At 43.3% G+C, this 20,704-nt stretch overlaps 1 protein-coding gene across 1 annotated transcript in view; it reads right to left on the reverse strand.

The window, feature by feature from the left end:
- ITGAE (integrin subunit alpha E) overlaps nucleotides 1–20,704 on the reverse strand; it is a 150,534-nt gene that overhangs the window by 129,599 nt on the left and 231 nt on the right. Inside the window, exons 2-4 of the mRNA XM_044283743.1 lie at nucleotides 18,182–18,299; nucleotides 14,192–14,316; nucleotides 12,266–12,336 (exon numbers count right to left, since the gene is read on the reverse strand). Of these exons, the coding sequence (XP_044139678.1) occupies nucleotides 12,266–12,336; nucleotides 14,192–14,316; nucleotides 18,182–18,299 (314 nt within the window). The remainder of the gene's footprint in view (nucleotides 1–12,265; nucleotides 12,337–14,191; nucleotides 14,317–18,181; nucleotides 18,300–20,704) is intronic.

Below are 20,704 nucleotides of genomic sequence, written 5' to 3' on the forward strand. Positions count from 1 at the left end.
ATAACCTACTTTTCGATAATATTGTGTGCAAGCATTGGCATATTCTGGGTAAATTCCTATCCAATGGTAGAGGAGTTTAAAAATCCACCCCTTATATGCAATAAACGTAGCCCCAATTTGAGGGATCATTTGGTTCATTCTGATATTGGAACCAGTAATAAAATACAGATCCAGAGAACTTTGGTCAGTCAAAAGGGAGGTACATTTCCTTGTCTCCACTGCATGCAATGTAGTAATGTACAAAAAGGACAATATTTTTATTATCCACGCACTGGGAAGGCCTATAAGATTGAGACAAAAAAAAAAAAGTCATTTATCTTATTAAGTGCCCGTGCGGGTTATTGTATGTGGGAGAGACAATGCAAATGGTGAAAGACCGCATATCCAAACACAAATCCACAATACGGAAACAAAACTTGCTGTTACCCATTCCCTCTCATTTTCATAACCACAATCATTCTGTTGCACAATTGAAATATCAGGTCATAGAACAGGTATGTCAACCAAGGAGGGGAGGTGATTTGAAAAGATTATTGTTACGCAGGGAGGCCTTTTGGATTATATTGGTTATATCCAAAGAGGCTTAATAGGGATTATGAGGTCGTGTTTTTAACTCGATTTTTTTCATTTGTTATTTTTTGCAGAGTGCAATGCCATGCAGCTAGCCTGGAAAGACACGAATTAGTACATCAGGGGTTTCTTATTATTCACTAGCGTTGTCTGTTACTAATTGATTGATGATGTCATAATGATGTAATTGTTATTTAGGTCTATATAATGTGAGAAAGTGTCAGTATGTACTGTGCAGTTGAGGAAGGCTGACATGCTGAAATGCGTTCTCTGAACCGTTTAATAAAATACATTATAAAGAGCAAGGTCGTCTGCTGGGATTATTCAGCATCATATGGGGATTGCTCCTTTCCCATGCAGACATTGAAAAGGTCGTGAGCTGTCTTATTTGGGAACTGTTGCCGCGCAGGCGCACAACGACGGGGTAGGGAAATTTCACACCAGAGTTGGGGAGAAGGGGCCACCTAATGCACTTGCGCCTTACCTCTCAGCTGGCTCCAGCTGATCAGACACTGCACGTGCGCAGTGAGTGGTAGGGAGATTTAACAGAACAAATGGCCATCAGATCTCCCTACCCCCACACTGTGCAGGCATGGTGATCGGGTGGATGCTTGGTATAAGAGATCTCCCTGTCCGCTGGTGCGCACGTGTGGTGTATCCCGACCTGAGTAGTTAGCCACTGGCCCGTAATTTTTCCCTACCCTCTAATTGCTGCTGAGGCTCCCGGCGCATGCGCAGTGTCGGACGGTGTCCAGCTGAGAGGTAAGGCGCAAGCGCATTAGGTGGTCCCTTCTCCCCAACTCTGGTGTGAAATTTCCCTACCCCGTCGTTGTGCGCCTGTGCGGCGCAGCACACCTCTTTCCAAAGTTGGGAACGTAATGTCTGGTGCGGTCGCGTCACAACAGTAAGTGACGAGGGTAAGGAAATTTCACGGGTAGGGAAATTTCACAGGAACAACTGCACTCCCCAGGCACCGGTGGTCACATGACCACCAGGCTGGGACAGGAAGCCGCATAGCGTGTTAACTCGTTAAGCGCTGTGTATAGAGCAATCTAGAAGGCAGAGACATACAGGAAAGGTCTCTGCCTTCTCTCTGGGGTGCCCTGCTGTCATTAACAGTGGGCCCCCTCGCTCGGCAGCTGCACTATTAGCGTGCAGCTTCCATTTCCATTAAGAGATAAACCGACCGCCCCAGGACATTTATAGTCAATGGGCGGTCGGGAAGTGGTTAAATTGGAGGCTTTAGTATTGCACAGTATAGCAGGCTCAGGATAATATAGACATTTACATTTAGACATTTTATTGTACAAATTAAGGCTCCAGGCTAAAATAGAATTATCATGAATTCATACCTCCCAACTTTCAAAATGAATGAAGAGGGATAAATAGTGCGGCGCGCGAAGTGCCCTGCGGCAAATTTTTCCCGCACTAGGCCATGCCTCTAACTCCGCCCAAAACATAACTATACACCTAATCCCAACCAGTCCCCTAAATGCCCCCACATAGTAGTTATTCCCCCTTTATTCCACCGCACAGTATGTATGCCCAAATTGTACCTCCTTCACAAAATATGCCCAGATATGTGCCCTCTCACATTAGTTATGCCCAGATATGTGCCCCCTCACAGTAGCAAAGCCCAGATATGTGCCCTCTTACAGTAGGTATGCCCAGATATGTGCCCTCTCACATTAGTTATGCCCAGATATGTGCCCCCTCACAGTAGCAAAGCCCAGATATGTCCCTCTTCACAGTAATATGCCCAGATGTGCCCCCTCACAGTTATGCCCAGTTATGTGCCCCCTCATGGAATTATGCCCATTTGTGCCACCAGTAATATGCCCAGTTTTGTGCCCCCTCGCAGAACTATGCCCAGGTGTGCCCCCAGTAATATCCCCAGTTATGTACCCCCTCACAAAATTATGCCCAGCTGTGCCCCCAGTAATATGCACAGTTATGTGCCCCCTCATGAAATTATGCCCAGCTGTGCCCCCAGTAATATGCACAGTTATGTGCCCCCTCATGAAATTATGCCCAGCTGTGCCCCCAGTAATGTTCCCAGTTATGTGACCCCTCACAGAAAGTAAAAATCTTCCTATGATTCTAGGTTGTGACATTCTTCTTTTATTCCTAGTAGAAGTAGAATGAATTCCTAGAACTCTACAATGAAGGTCCAGATGGGTGTAACCAGTTTGGGGTTTGTCCCTGCACAATCTGACTAACCAATCAGTGCTGCCAGTGTCAGAGCAGGGATATACCCACTTGGACCTTTACTACAAACTGCTTGCAATTCCTTAGTAAATTTCTAGTAGTAATATTAAAGGAACGGCACAACATAAAGTCATAAGAATAATGTACTTATTACATGGGGAATGCAAGTAGTTACTAAAAAAAGACTTGTCAGGAGAGGTGACAGGTTCTCTTTACATCAGCTTAGAATAGGTTTGTCTTCTACTGGATCATTTGATGTCAAATATTTTGCCAATTGCTGGACCCACTGGATGATCCTGATGAACCACTCAGACTCTGGTTGGACTACTATTCCTCCTCCACATTACAGGTGACACTATAAGTTTGGTTGGGAAAAGTTCTCATGCCAGGTTGTCCAGGTTTATTTTTACATTTGCCCCTCAATTGCACCAAATGATTGGCCTCAGTGGTGACGTCCCCCGAAGCAGCACATGACCCAGCATGACATGCTGGAGTGGCACATGTAACCCTGTCTTTCTGGACGTCAACAGACTTGGGTACTGGAAACCAGCGAAGGGAGCTAGAGAGCTGGAACAGAGCATCAGGGAGCAGAGGAGTAAGGATCTCTCCATACTATTGGTCTTACAATGGCTAGATTTCTGATGAGGCTCTCAATGAGGCAGGGAACGAAGACATATATTGGTCATACTTTTTTGGCATATGTTTGGCTTTGGGTTTGTGGCCATATACATTGAGAGATTTTTCAGAAACTGCACCACAGTGTGAATTAAAGGGGTCTTCCAGGATTACTATGTTTTTTAACAGATCTGCTCATGTAGCCGGTTACTTCATGTACTTCTTTCCCATCCTTTTTCTTTTTCAATTTCAACTCTCCTGATCCATTATTACCACGTAGACAAATCATACTGGCTTGTTTCCATCCTGTATGCAGCACTTCCTGTTGCTGTATCCAACCAAACCCATGATACACTTCTCCTTCCTCCACTGCCACAGCTCCAGCACCGCCCCTAACAACATCAAGCTAGTTTATAGCTCCTCCCACCCAGCAAGCTACATAGACCCTCCCCTATCACCACCCCTGACGAGGCCCAGCTTGTTTATAGCTCCTCCCACCCAGCTAGTTGCAGTAGACACTCCCCTATCACTGCCCCACCCATGGACATAACATCACAGGAAATAAGATAGCGCTGCATGGACATGGTCATGTGACTACAGCCCAGAACGGGAGATAGGAGCATGAAAGGTAAAAAAAATACATGACAAAATTACAGCAAACTTCATAAATGATTGTTTCCAAGGATGTTGATGCAAACAGTAAAATCCCTTTAAGGAAGTTCTACATTAAAACATAATAACGTCTGTCACAGAGCAGTCGTACAAGTGCTCCAGTTTTGTAAGATATAATTTTTGTTTAGCCTTTGATTACATTTATGACACAAAGGACACAAAATTCAAAAGCCACCAGAAATTGTGGCTTTCATCATCATCTCTCTGATGTATGTGGAGCAAGTCACCGGTGACAGTTTTCAGTTTAACACCTGTAACACACAGACAAATCTACCAGGCTGCATTCCTTTCTATCTATGCTTCACACACTACGGATGCTGTGCCCTTTAGTACAACTTTTTATGTACTAGTATTTTCGAGATTATTTTTTTGTTATTTTCATTGGTCCGTTCACACATCATCTCAGCGTTCAGGAGAAATCTCAGCATGTTCTATATTGTACGTTTTTCACTCAGTCCTGGCTCCATAAAAGTGAATGGGGCTTCAGTGAAAAACTGAAAACATCAGGAAACAATGTGTTTTTCACTGATGGTTGCAAGAAGATATTAGGGCACATTTATTAAGACTGGTGTTTTAGATGCCAGTCTTAGTAAGCCCTGTACCTGGCGGTGTATCTGCCGGACTTATGTAGAGGCACCGGCCTCTATAAAACCGCTCTTCAGCTTCCTAGCCATCTTACATTTAGACCATTTCCTATGTCTAAAACAGGCGTAGAAAATGATAAATGAGACAGCCCTCCCCTACCTATGCCACACCCAATTTTTTAGACCTGGCACGAAAGGTAAAAAGTCGCAGATTGCGTTGCGAAGGACCTTTGCACCGCAATCTGTGCCAGAAATATCCCTAAATTAGATTTATTTCTGTTTTAAAAATGACCCCCATTGAGTTTTTCCTCACGCACAGACAAAACTGGTTAAACTTGCAGGCAAAACCATCAGTCTTTGGGCTCATGAACACGGAATGGAACATCTGGCCCATAATAGAGCAGTCCTATCCTTGTCCATAATTTGGACAATAATAGCACATGTTCTATTTTTTGGCTGAACAGACATGCGGACACACAGACACGAATGCACACGTCATTTCGGGTTTTTTTTGTGGCCCCATTGAAGTGAATGGTTCCACATACAGGTCACAAAAAAAATGAAACACAGACAAAAAATACGTTTGTGTGCATGAGTGCTTTCCCTGAACAGACCCTGACTCATTCCATATCACTCATGTGAAATAATCCTTAAAGGGATTGTGTCACTTCAGCAAATTGTATTTATCATATAGACAAAGTTAATACGAGGCACTTACTAATGTATAGTGATTGGCCATATTGCCTCCTTTGCTGGCTTGATTCATTTTTCCATCACATTATATACTGCTAGTTTCCATGGTTATGACAACCCGGCAATCAAACAGCGGTGGCCGTGCTTGCACACTATGGAAGAAAGTGCAGGACTATGCATGCTCTCGTGGTCCAAGCCACCATTGATTCCGGCACTGGGGAGCAGGTGAATCCCCATGAGCAAGGCGGGCCCCTAGTCCCCCTACCCCTGAACAAAGAAATGACACATGGCACAGTAGATTGACTGCACTTCATATAGATAGCCAGCATACAGCACTCCAACCAGCCTGGGCTTCCATGTAAAAAACTGGGTTAAAGGGAACCTGTCATCAACTTTATGCTGATCTCACTGAGGGCAGCATAAAATAGTGACAGATGCTCTCTATATGCTTAGTTCCCCTTTTTCATTGTTTACTGCTCATTGTTAGGGGTTACGTCCACCACAGTGATGCTGCAGCGGTGGTTGCTCATGCACGGTGTCTTCTCTTCTTTTCAGGGCTATGGCAGTGCCATGGCGGGGAGTGGGGAAAACCCCCCACCATGCAATTACAGTGGCTGCAACGCCGGATAGCAAGGAACAGGGAGCAGGTCACCTCCTAATGCAACCCTGAGATCTCCCTAGACTTCTAGTGCATGAGCCGCCTCTGAGGGTAAGGGGGCTCATGCTCACCAACCTAGAACTCTAGGTATCCAGCATACAGCACTCCAACCAGCCTGGGCTTCCATGTAAAAAACTGGGTTAAAGGGAACCTGTCATCAACTTTATGCTGATCTCACCGAGGGCAGCATAAAATAGTGACAGATGCTCTGATGTCAGCAGTGTGTCACTCATGAGCTAAAAGTAAGTGGTTGCTGAGAACAATCATCATAATCAATGCAGCCCAGGCTTTGAAAAGAGTCAAATCTACTTGAGAAGAGTCATGGTTATTCCTAATCTCCTGCACTCTCATCCATCCGCCACGCAACAATGATTTTGCTAGTGAGAGAAAAACATGTGATTTATACTAAAATGAGCGCGCTGATTCCAAATATGAATTCGGAATTTGCCTGACATGTCTAGATTTTAAGTTATACATGCAAAGCCTATTCAGTTATAGTATTAATGCATTATATTGGAGATATTCCAATGGACAAGTCCAGACCTGTCCGGACGCACTCAGGCTGATGTCAGCAGTAAGTATATAAGGCAAGCTGGACAGATTTTGATAAAGTGATCTGTTATAGTGCTATCAGTTTTGAAACTTAAGATGGATAAACGCAAATGTTTCTGCTACATATGTGGCAAATACACTACTTATGATCAGCGCAAGAATCTGACAAAGCGAGTGCGTCTTGCAGCTTGGGATGCATTTGTGCTAGTAGTGCATAACTTCCTTGGGAAGAGATAAGCTGCAAACTATGCTGAATTAGTAGACAACATGCTTACAGCATATGAAAAACTTGGCTGCCGAATGTCATTGAAAGTGCATTTCTTACATTCCCATCTTGACTTTTTCCCTGCCAATTTGGGACACGTAAGTGATGAACATGGAGAGCGGTTCCATAAAGATATTTATACAATGGAGAACAGGTATCAAGGCCGCTGGAATCCCAACATGATGGGGGACTACTGCTGGTTTTTGCAACGGGAAAATATGACTGTTCACAAACGCAAAAGAAGATGCCTGAAGCACTTTTAACAGTACTGGGCCTTGCTAAAGTATGACTTTTAAACTGAAAAACGAGACTTTTTGAAATTTTATTTCATTACATTTTCATACACTGTTTACTATGCAAAATTTGATGTAGATCAGGTAATTGTTGGAGTAAAACTTGTTCTGTTCAAAATTATTCAATGCTTTCCAAGTGCTTAATTAATTTAGGCATACTTATGCATAGCAAAATTTTGTGACGTATTACAACAATTCTGACTTCGGATTTGTGATCCGCACACTCGATTTAGTATAGGACAAATGGTTTTTGCCCAGTAGCAGGCGAAAAGTTTTTTTTGTTGTGTGGTGTGATTGGCAGTTCTCTCCTAGAGAGAAAGGGAGAAAACTAGGTAGAAGCCTGTCAATCATAAGCAGGTGAGCAGGGAGAGCAGGAATTTATGAAAAACCATGACTCTTCTCAGGTAGCCATGACTCTTTTCCAGGCCCAGTCTGCCACGATTGTGATGTTGGTTTTCGGCAACCACTTACTTTAAACTTCTAAATAACAGACCGCTGAAATCAACTCAGCTGTCTCTATTTTATGCTGCTGTTAGTATGGGCAGCATAAAGTTGATGACAGGTTCCCTTTAATTATTTCTTTAAGTGCCTAGCTTATTATCATTGACAGATGGGGTGGCTGAGATGACTAGTAGGTCCAGAGACAGGCCAGTCAGTATCCTCTTTCCTCAGGGACCTGTTGTCTGGAAGTCACTACAACAACCCCCATAATCAATCATCTAGATCATCTTACTGCTGTCTGCCACTCTGTACGTTGGTTGTATTTGCATGTAGCTGTAAAGTGGCCCTCAGAATAAATTTTACCGGTGGGCCCTAGACACCCCTGTCCGACACTGGTTGGGGCCCTAAAAGCAAATATGTGAGGACTCCTGTGCTGCAATTCGTGAGAGCAGTGTAGAATAGAGCAGGAAATGCTGCTAATCACCCCCAGGGAAGCACTGAATCACAAAAGATTTAACCTTGCAAAGGGTATGCCCATCATGTCAATTGCCTTTCAATGTGTGCTGCTCTACCTAATGAAAATGTCATGTTATCACTCTATATGCTTAGTTCCCCTTTTTCATTGTTCACTGCTCATTGTTAGGGGTTACGTCCACCACAGTGATGCAGCAGCGGTGGTTGCTCATGCACGGTGTCTTCTCTTCTTTTCAGGGCTATGGCAGTGCCATGGCGGGGAGTGGGGGAAAACCCCCACCGTGCAATGACAGTGGCTGCAACGCCAGATAGCAGGGAACAGGGAGCAGGCCACCTACTAATGCAACCCTGAGATCTCCCTAGACTTCTAGTGCATGAGCCGCCTCTGAAGGTAAGGGGGCTCATGCTCACCAACCTAGAACTCTAGGTATCCCTGCTATGCCCTAGGCCTGATGGCAGGGCAGAGACCACCTATTCATCCTTCACATGGATGAATAGTGTCCCCAGAGGCCCAGTAGCTGTCAGAATGCAGGACTATGGGATAAGCAATACAGCAGGTATGTCTGTGAAGGTTCTCATTTATCCAGCTTGTTGGAAGAACAAGTAAAACATTTTCAAGAAATCTACAGTACGTCCAGTTACCTTTATTTATTCTTTACAGAAATACAGCAGGTAAGTAACACTGCAACAAAACAAATGCTATCCACACTTACCTGCCGCGGCCAAGATGGAAGGACGGCTCCAGGCTGGGAAACCCACAGTCTTGCTATTGCTTAAACCCCTCCGGGAAAGCAAGCCCCTTTCGGAGCAGGCACACCAACATATAAACCTCCATACACAGACCACACCAAAACAACATACATCAGGTGGGGGAGGAATAAGAGAGACACACTGGAGGGGACACACAGCCAGGGCAAGGTAAACAATATAATAAATAAGGGTGACTCACACAGACACGACATTCAGCCAGGGAGCAAAGCTCCTACACAGACTGACAACCAACAAACTGACATCAGGCTCCAACACACAAATATATAAGGAGGCCTGAGGTCACACCCACCACACCACTAGTAATTAACCCCGTGCCAACCAAAACAGGGAAAACACCATATCAAAGGAAAGTGCACGTGCAAACAACAAACTACACGTTGCCACAAGCAACGAGTCTGCACGGCAACAGCATCACGGCCAAACACAAAAATGACCGTGACAGGCAGCAGGGATTGTGGGAGAGCACATATACGGACATGTACAGCAGCTCCTGACCTGGTTATCGCTCTGGATCGTACTAGGAATCAGCGGAACAGCTCCTGGGCAGTAGCCAGGAGTTGTGTGGTAAAGCAATGCAGAGTGCGAAAGCAAAACCAGGATCACAGTGCTAACTGCCATACAGCCCAAAATGCATCCCTAAGAAACAGGTCCTAGCGACAGCTCGATAAACCTGCAGCTCTCAAACCTTAACCTATTTCTAAAGGCTGTATCTCTCAATGTATAGCAGCTAGCTTGTTTTAAAGCTTAAATTGCCAGATTTAAAGCGGTTGTCTGGGCTTTTAATATTGATGACGTATTCTCAGGCTAGGTCATCAATATCAGATCAGCGGGGGTCCGACGCACAGCACCCCACTGATCAGCTGTTTGAGGAGACAGCGCACGCAGTATGCACATGTCATCTCCCATTTATCTTCCTGTTCACCGCTGCTGTCTATGGCAAAGCAGCAAGAAGCAGGAAGAGAGATGGTGCGCACATACAGCTGATAGGCGAGGGTGCCAGGTGTCGGACCCCTTCCGATCTGATTCTGATGTTCTGAATATTAAAAGCCCGGACAACCCCTTTAAAGCCAAGGCCAACACTGCAGCTCTAGCTCATTTGGCTCAGTCTTAAAATAAGACCTGACTCATATGTCTAGCTGCTATGCAGCCTGAGATATTAAATGTTAAAGTCGCCCCCATCTATGAGCAGACTGTGACCTCAGGCGGCATGGAGGAGAAGAATTACAGCTTCATCTCCCTCTATAAGGGTACAAGACGGCAGGGGGGTGGTAACATGGACTCTTGTGCTTTTTATCAGTCAACCTTCCCATCAATCAGAGAGCATGTTTTTTTTATCTCCAGAAAAGGTATGAGAAGATGAGCGTTTGCCATATAAATACTCATTTGTGACTAATTAGGCCGTTCATTGATGCCACAACCAGACATTTACTAGCATCCAGATCACTGCATCTAATAAGTCACACCAAATTCTTGCACCACAAACAAAAAACATCAATAACGTTTCCATTTTACACTGCCCATACTGTATCTATAAAATAAAATTTGTAGCCCGCTTTTCTAGAGCTATCACATTACACACTGCAGTAATAGTGATAACGATTATCACTAGACCAAAATATCTATATATTTTTTTTATATATCTATGACAAAGATTTCGACAGAAAATACATTTTCACTCGCTGTCGCCATAAACATTAGATTTCAATTAGTTTTAGAAAACAAACCAGTATGACAAACCAGAGTAAACTGGACTCCTGCATAAGGCTACACGGCACAGGGGACAGCACTGAAACAGGTATAGGGTATTTTTCCTGGCTCTCTGGTTATTTGCTTCTCTATAAGAACTCATTCATTTAGGCTCCCTTCAGACATCCGTAACGTGTTTTGCGGACCGCACATTGCCGGCACAAATAGAATATGCCTATTCTTGTCCGCAATTCCGGACAAGAATACGACATGCTCTATTTTTTATCGGGAACGAAATTCCCGATAAACGAAATTCTTGTCCGCAATTCTGTATCTGGGCAGCACATCGTGCTGCCCCATAGAAATGAATGGGTCCGCAATTCTGTTCCGCAAAATGTGGAACGAAATTGTGGACGTGTGAATGGAGCCTTAAGCATGTTCACTCATGAGGCGTTTGCATTATTTGTGACTTCATTTTATTTTTTAAATAACAGAAAAAATAACAAGAATACATCAAAACTCACAGTATGAACACATGATTAGGTATTTTTTGTTGGGTAAGGTAGAAACCCAAGATATGCGGCATCCAAAACAGCCATAATCCATTAATTATGGGTCACAGAAAGCACAAGTCCACCAAGCTAGCGGAAGTCCACTCCGGCCCTATTAACTAGAATGGGGGCGAGCTGGAGGTCTGGCCGCAGCACGGCAAACATGCTGAGAGGCGGCCAGAATAAAACTGGCCGCCTCTCTGCATGTTTGCCGTGCTACGGCTGGACCTGCGGCCCGCCCCTATTAATGTGAATGAGGCCGGAGCAGACTTCTGCCAGCACGGTAAACTTGCAGTAGCACAGATCCGGTAGGCTGTTTCCCCGCCAGAACAGCCTGCCAGAAAAGGCTACCGCAAGTGTGAAAGTAGCCTTATATGGTGCATTTTGCAAGTCTTGCTAAATAAATTAGAAAATCTTTGCAGGCAGATACGTTTTAGTTAATTTGGCAGCAATCTGTTAATATTTTAATCCTATAAAGAATAATGATCCAGTTCACACATATAGGATGTGTATGGTCCTGCAGCCCAGTCCCGGGTAGTCTGAACTCCATCTTCTATCTCATTGTAGGGTCAGACTGCTGCTCTTGCCGTTCACCAAGCTTCACATTTGTGCTCTGCATGGTCAGATTGACTGACGTGTATTAGCACAAGCCCACCCCAAGCCCCTCAAGGGTGTAATGCTAATACAGCTAGGATATAGTGGAAACAATGGTACACAACTAAGATCATCTTCACACTTGTTTTTTTATTTTTGCAGTGTTTTCTTGCTGTGCTGATCATGATGGATCTGATGAAGACTGATGCATGTTTAGAAATCCGTATCTGTCAGATTATCCATCATGATCAAAAAACATACTGCACAAAAGTGAGAATACACAGACTATAAGAAAGGAGGATACAGAATTAAAGGCCTCAAGCACACAACCGTTTTTCGGGTCCGCATCTGAGCTGCAGTTTTTGCAGCTCGGGTGCGGACCCATTCACTTCAATGGGGCCGCAAAAGATGCGGACAGCACTCCGTGTTCTGTCCGCATCCGTTGCTCAGTTCCGTGGCCCTGCAAAAAAAAATATAACCTGTCTACAATGGGCGCCTATTCCGTTCCGAAAATTGCGGAAGGCACACAGGTGGCTTCCGTTTTTTGCGGATCCGCGGTTTGCGGTCCACAAAAAACAGCACGGTCGTGTGCATGAGGCCTAACACGAAATAATAGTGCATTGATTGTAGAAACTTACCAAATAACTGTCTGAATTTCTGGCTTGAGAAATAATTGGATATGGGGCAACTGTCTGTACTTGGTCTTGTCCTTAAAATAATAAGACATCTATGTAAGTCACACGTCAGAATGGCATATGGTTGCTGACATCATAGCTCCTCATGGCAAGGCTCACCAAAAATTTGCCAATTGCTGAGAAAGGACACAGTTTTCAAGGTAAACAAACTGACATGATGGATAACATTGGCCAGGCTTTCCTTCACCTGGGACAATGATTCAATTTGCTGCTGCTGCGCTGTTGTATCCCAATGTCAAAGGCAAACTGGTCTGCTAGTGCACCGTGGCATCCAGCATCTGGGGCACATAACTTATTGCAGCAAACCTTCAAGAAGCCAGAGAGGAGGATGGGAGTATGAGTGGCTCTGACTATAGGATTGTCACAGTGCTTTCCTTTAGGCTGTGTCTCCCTAGGGCTGCTGCAGAGGAGGGTGCACCCTTCCTTCCCTTGGGGAGCACCCTGATGGTAGTTTGGGGTGCCCTTGATGTTGGTGGTTGTATGGGTGCCTGGTAGTATGGGTGTAGTTGTGCAATGGCCAGCGTATAGAGCCAGGCTAGCGGTACGGTAGAAGAATAAACGTCTATATTTACTTGAGTGTAAAATAGGAGTTGTAGTACATCCAACAATAATCTGTACACAGTGCAAATCCTTTTCCCAGATGGTGAGATATAGAGGCTGGCAAAGTGGCAAATATGCAATGGCACCCTTGGTATGCTATCTTGCTAAAGTCTCTCTCTGGAATCTCTGACTAGCAACTGTAGTCTGGCAATTGTGGCTATAATGTCCACTGTGGGATACAGGTCTTTAGAGGCCCACCGAGGCCAGGATGTGGTCTGTGCCCAGCGGTTTTAGTCTGGCCAATTCTCTGTATATTCGCCAGGTTGCAGCTGGATCTCTGCCAGCCCCATTATAGTTAATGGGGCCGGTGGGCATTCAGGCATTGTCCGGAAATGATGGAACCAGAGAGCTCTGGCAGGTTGTTCCTTGCCGGATCTCTGAACACTAGTGTGAAACTAGCTTTAACTGTAGTCCCTCACAAGCAGCAAAGTCTGTATAGTCACAGGTTACTTTGCTGGATCCTACGCTTGGCCATGCAGATTCTAAGTTCTTATTTCTTTCTTTCTTTCTGTAGCAGAATCAGTATCTTTAACAGAGATCAGTTAGTTTCTGTATCCTAAGGCAGAAGGAGCATGTGAATTTGCTTCCTCCCTCCTCACTCACTATTCTACACTCCTCTAGACAGGAAGGTAGGAACAGCCCACTCTTGTCAAGAGGTGATGGATAGGGTGGTTAACCCTGTCCCTGTCAACCATACCAGGTCATACTGGGTGTGTAAAACATTACAGTACATTACATAACATTACAAACCATTTGCAGATACTCCCTGTACTGGAGTACTGCACTAGCATCCCTTCCTAGCTATGGCTCTGTATCTGTTGCCACCAGAAAGGTGTTGCATGCAACTTCCATCACTTTTTATAAATGATGTACAAAGTATAGATATCAAGTGTTCAAGTCATGTAGGAGGGAAATGAAAAGTATCTGCTGCTACTATAGCAGGATTTCTATTGACTTCCTACCTACAGTATTGGTATCCCAGGATTAAAACACACTGAACTAAATGTATGCAGTGGGTTATTTTTTATTTTTTATTTTTTGCTTCAACAATGGATAGATTTAGATGTGCCACATTGAACAAAAAATTTGCAAAATTTTGCCACAATTTGTGCCAGAATTCAGGTGCAACCGCAATAGTAAATGGCACTGCATAGACTCATCATGACTAACAACACTGGGAAAATCCTATTTTACTTGGACTTTGCATGTATATTGAAAAACCCAAGAAAGCCAAGGAACATTTTAGTACGTCTGGGAGATAGAGGTTACCTGTTGCAAGTTTAATGTTCTCCATTTTACATTGCAGATGTTCATCATCATCTTTTAGCTCACATTTAAATAGCCCTTCAAAAGTTCTCCTCTCAGGATCCCTTAACGGGGAAAAAACATAAACTCTGCAAAGACAAGAAAAGAATGCCAAACAGTGTGAACAGTCATTATTTAGTCGTTAACAGTTATCTATCTTTATTTCCATCCAATAATTTATTTTTATCAATAAACTATTGGATGGATAAAAAGTGCATGAATGATATTACACAGTGAAATTATTCTGTCCTATACTGTAGGTCCGTGTGTAACCAAGTCTGCTAGCTGTCTGGAAATCTAGTCACATTGCAGGATTTCCAATTTCCTCATTGGTTTTTAACCACATCTGCCTTACAGACTTGGCTCACACAGAAGCAACTCCGACAAGAAAAATATATTCATAGCCTAGAAAATGGAAATTATCTAATGAGCCAATACTCAGATCAATGGACAAGTCAACAAAAGTCAAGATCTTCCTTCACTCAGGAACCACAGCAAGAGCTTAGACAAGCGAAGGCCCTTAGCCATGGCTGGCTGAATAAATTAGATCTTTTACCACCTGCTACCAAAGGAGGATCCAAGGAGGAACAGAGGAACCTATAGGAATATTAGATCCATGTTACAGCAGAATAGAATAACTGATAATCTGCAGTTTCTGCTCTAATTATTCAGGTACACAAAGGACTTCTACAACTTAGATACTAAAGTCATTAGAACAACAGCCATTTCCCCACTAGATGGCTCTTGTTTCTGGGACAGGAAGTAGCCTTCCGATAACTGCCATTGGCAGCCATATTAGCTGTTGTGGGACTACTTTGTGTCTCATGCACAGGGCACACCCTTATCTTAAAGGAGTTCTGTGGGCAACAGATATTGATGACCTATCCCCAGGATAGGTCATCAATATGAGATTGTTGTGGGTCTGGCATCTGGGACCTGTATTGAGCAGCCACGGTGCTGGAAATAAACAGTGTATGGAGCAAAAACAGAAGACTCTATCCATTGTGTGGTTTCTGGCACTGGCATACTGAAGCTCAGCTCTTATTCACTTGACTGAGCGTTGAGCTGCAGTACCCCAACATGGCCACTACACAGAGTATGGAGCTGTCTGCTTCCAGCTCCCTTACACTGTGTAGTTTCCAGCACCATGGCTAGCCTAAACGGCAGATTGGAAGGGGTGCCAAATGTTGCCCCCCCCCCCCCCCCCACACACACACACACACACCAATCTTATATTGAGTTATTCTGCGGATAGGCTATCAATATCTTTAGCCTGGATAACCTATTTAAATCTCATTTACTAAGGATGACATTTCATACACCAGTCTTAGACAATAGCCTATTGGAGTAAGATGCATCGATTTATTAACCAACTTATTTCAGGAGCCAGAAATGTTGTAAGCTATTATGTCCTTAGTATAATATCTCATTACATAGACTCTGGAGACAGAACCAGAGACTGGTAGCTATGAATCATAACGAGACCCGAAAGACACAAACCCACATATACAACCACACACTGAGAGACTGAGAAGACAGACGCATATACTTCATGCTTTTCTTTAACCCTTTTCCTGTCAGCTACAGCCTACACGCATGACAATTTTACATGTGTACAAATACAACTTGAATTCTAGAACTAAAAACATCATATTCAATCTCCCTACTCGTATACTTTCTGAAATCGATATCCCGCCACAATGTCAAAGTGCTAGCCAGCCCTTTACATTCATCATAACGCTTTCCTGCTATTTTGCTATTTGTACTTTTAGTCTATTAAACAGCGGATCCAAGCAGAAACTGTAGCCACAAAAACCATTCCAGAAATCATAGCTCAAGATATGCAACGTGTCTCTAAGATTTGTTACAGGTACCAACCTCAATACAAAAAGAACTAAAGGTGTTTTCTAGGAGTGCAATATTGATAGGATAGGTCAGGCATGCTCAACCTGCTGCCCTCCGGCTGTTTCAAAGCTACAACTCCCAGCATGCCAGAACAGCCTACAGCAGGGCATTGTGGGAGTTGTAGTTTTACAACTGCTGGAGGGCCGCAGGTTGAGCATGCCTGGGATAGGTCATTGATATCCAATCAGTGGGGAGTACCACTCGCGGTACCCTGAGGAGTCCAGCTGCCTCTTTAAATAAGTGATCGTGGGGATGCAGGGAGTCAGACCCCACTGATCAGATATCGATGACCTATCCTGAGGATAGGTCATTAATATCAAATTCCTGGAAAATCCCTTTAAATGTCAGAAATAAACCCAAACCTTTTCCCCTGAGGACAACCTGACAGATGTTTCTTACTACTCTAGGAAATGGAAAACTGCTTTGTTATACCACATGTAGAAACCGCAATTATGTGTCCTAATATTTATGTAAAATGGGCACAAAACCTCAAAGCAAATGTCACAAAAATGCATCAGATAAGGAATGCTGTTATTTAAAGATAATGCTGTGTGAACAGGCTTTTCTTTCATTTACTTGTGGACACAGTAATATCTAGACACCATAAAAAACACCATAAAAGCCACACAAAAACACTGTATAAGGAAAACCTGTTGAATGAGGAAGAAGTCAGTACAAGATGAGTATGGAAGCCATGGGAGGAACATATGATAATCATGAGACTTTACTGAGACTCCACGGTAAGGATGGGAAAGGTTATATAGAGTTTAGTAGTATTTTACCTATACAGTAATAATATAATTCTGTTATAAAAGCAATATACTTAAAGAGGTTTTCATGGTCCTAAGGATAGGTCATAAATATCAAGAGCTATGGCCTCTTCCTAGGCCAGTGACACATAGTTCGTCAGTTGCATAGCCTAGTTGCAGCTCAGTCCCATTCAAGTGATGTCACTGCAGCCTCTTCCTGAGCATGTGATGCTATGGCCATCAGTTACATGGACTTTGTGCAACCCAGACATGTTTAAGTAAATGGAATTGAGCTGCAAGACCAAGCACGGACTATATACAATGTAAGGTGCTGTGCTTGTAATGGTAAGAAGAGGCTGCAGCACTTATGTGCTTCAGCCTCTTCAAACACCTGACTGGCAGTGGTGCCAGGAGTCAAATCCCCACCAAGGATAGCTCATCAAAATGTAATTCTTGAAAAACTCCTTTAACAACTTCAGGATGGCAGAAGTCTGGGGTTTACAAATGCACCCACTTGCAAGTGGGACAGGCTTCACAGCCACAGAGTTTCTGCTATTCTAAACAGCAGACACCCAAAGCTAATGTCTGCAATTGGCAATGATGCCGATCACAGACATTTTACCCCTCAGATGCCATGGTCAATTGTGATGTCACTCTTACATCACTGAGCACAGGTAGTTAATGCACTGTGCCATAATAATACATAATGTTGATGGCGTGAGCTCAGGAGCTGGGCCCACACCATCATTTGTGAGTGTCGGCTGTCTTATACAGCAGGCACCCTGCTCTCAATCCCAACAGTTTAATCCCTCAGATGACACAGTCAATAGTGACTGCAGCATCTGAGGGGTTAGACAGAGGGAAATCCCCCTATGCTTTGATCGATACCCCGCAAATGCAATTGTGGGGTGACAAGTACTTGTCATGGCAGCCAGGGGTCTTCTGAAGGCCTGCAGGCTTGCCATGTCCTTTCTGATATTACAATAGAATGCCTGTCAGAATCATTACACACTGTGATAAAGGAGTATTACAGTGTATAGGACAAGAGATCAAACGATCACAGATTCAAATCCCCTAAAAAGACTAAAAAAAAAAAGACAGAAAAAGTTAAAGTTTTTTAAAACATTAAAAATAATGTTCTAAAAAAAGTTACTTTTCCAATGTACTGTAGATGCTGGATATTATTTTTTCTTGTGTGAAGATCAGAAATATGCAATGGTAAGATATTCTGAGGGGGCAAATACTTTTCATAGCAATTTTATTATGAAAAGTATATTATTATAAAGTGTGATTAACTTACCCCTTTTCTGCACCATATTTATATTGCATTACATTTTGTCCAAATAGGGACTTTTCTTTCCCTCTGTAACTCCATGCCTTCCCTGTATCAATGTTAAAACATTCAGAAGGAACCAGCACTGCAAAAGAAAAAAACAGAACATATATGTATTTCCTTTTACTCATTGAAACTTTTAGTATTATAACTTTTTGTTATGTATATTAATTAATTTATAAATTTATTAATTTACCAATAAATTATTTAGTTATAAAAATATTTCAGGGGCCAGAATTTCTATTTATTAAGGGATTAAAAATGTACAAAGACATGTCAAATGACTTATCTGTTCTTGAAGTAGTGACCTCTAATACAATGATAAAAGTCACACTGTCAAACACATAATTATTTGAAAACTATACCAAGGATTAAACACTGTTTTATCCAATAGATTATCATTTTATTATTGTACATTTCTCATACTTTTGACTGTTGCTCGACTGCGTTTTATAAGATTTACAATAAAAATGTACAATAAGAGTCCATTCACGTGTCCGTAGTGTATTGCGTATCCGCAATACACCCGGCCGGCACCCCCGTAGAACTGCCTATTCTTGTCCGCTATTGCGGACAAGAATAGGACATGTTCTATTTTTTTTCCGGAGCTGCGGACCAGAAGTTCGGGGCCGTGCTCCGGAAATGCGGATGAGGACAGCACACTGTCTGCCCCATAGAGAATGAATGGGTCCGCACCCGTTCCAGATCATTGCGGAACGCGTGCGGAAACATTCTACGGACGTCTGAATGGAGCCTAATACTTAGACATGATAAAAAAGACAAGTATGACATAAGTAGACTTTAATTAAAGGGGTTGTCCTAATGTAGTAAAGTTTTGATTAGTATGATCCTAAAACCTATGCAATATGCTGGTAGGCCACAGCTTAAAGGGTTTAAAAAAGTTTGGGGATATGAAATTGAGCATTTCCTTTCTTCAGGCTGCAAAAGGGTTAATTGGCCCTGGCAGATGTGGTTGACACCTGGAGGAATAACTAGCCAGCTTCAGAGACACAGCCTCATACCACCTGCCTCTGAGGAAGCAATTGAGACCATATTTGAGTGTACCAAGAGGAGAGGTGCGTCTAGCTCCTAGACTCCACAGCATCTTGCCTGAGAAAATAAGAACTCTGGTATATGTTGATGCCACCTGTTAAGACAAACTACACCCTGGAGAGGCGTATCGGTAGTGCATTTTATGAGAAGTGAAGACACATTGAAAGAAACAGATATACAGGAAGATATAAATGTATTGCATCTCTGTGACTGAACAAGACAATGTACAGGTTCGGGAAGACTGACTCAGAGAGCCATCATCTAGACCTGTCTATCACGTTTGCAACCTGTAGAACTGTGAGATCTGTGGAAACTGAAACATGTGCAAGATCTTACAGTCCATGCATGCTAAAGACTGTGCCTGCTGTATTTGAACTTTGCTGCCAGTAAATAAGCTGTTGTTTATTTGGCGGTCAAATCATTACATGCCCCAACACCAGTATTACATACAGTACAGCCAGGGGCGTAGCTAAAGGCTCACCCTGGTGCAAGAGTTCGGTTTGGGCACCCACTTCCCTCAGTGCTTTGTGGCACAAGGGTCTTCCCCCCCCCCCGACTGCACTGCCTTGCATCACGCTCCACTCAGGGACCCTGCTTTGGAACCCCGGCACCCACTTAACACCAAGGGCAACCCAAACCACCATCTCCAAGGAGGACCCCCAAAACCAGGGTGTGCCCTGTGGGAAATATTGTGTGCCCTCCCTTCACTCTACACCAGCCTAAGGAGTGCTGGGGAGAACCTGAGCCACCACGGGTACTCCACCCACCATGATCTCTGCAGCCACCACTCCCATCCTCTCCGCGTCTGCCCAACACTACTGTATCATAATGTTAAGACAAAACACTGAATGAATGGACCAAACAAGGACAGGCTATAAGAGAATAAATATAAGCAAATAAATGAGAAATAAATAGTATCAAGACTTGGTCACGAATGAGCTGAACTTGTCTGCTGGATGAACCGGACATCTTCTTACTGGTAGCATTTGTTCATTTAAATGATAAAGTAATATATACAGTACAAAGCCCATGTCTATCTAGGAGAAGCTTTCTGGACGAATGTATCTTTAGCACTATGGAGTTTTTTTAATTACTCCAAAACTAATTAAACATTTTAGCCCCCTTTAGACTTTAGCCCCTAATTCTACTGATTCCCATAGCAGTTGTATAGGCAGCTATGCTCCATAATATATGGATTAATAGATCTGGAAAAAAAAAATCTAATCACATTTACAATTTTTCTTCTACCAAAATATCACCCAAGTTATATTAATTCAAACCTAAGATAGCAGAGGAGTGACAATCATAAATGCCACAGTAGGTTACAAAAAATGTAACATGCAACTGCAAACTGATACTAACCATAGAAAAGGTTCAAATCACACATAACGAAACATGGAAAGCAGAGGTTTTCCAGGGTAACGCCTGCTTGAGCAA

Source organism: Bufo gargarizans, chromosome 3, assembly GCF_014858855.1.
Source record: "Bufo gargarizans isolate SCDJY-AF-19 chromosome 3, ASM1485885v1, whole genome shotgun sequence".
Classification (NCBI taxonomy): domain Eukaryota; kingdom Metazoa; phylum Chordata; class Amphibia; order Anura; family Bufonidae; genus Bufo; species Bufo gargarizans.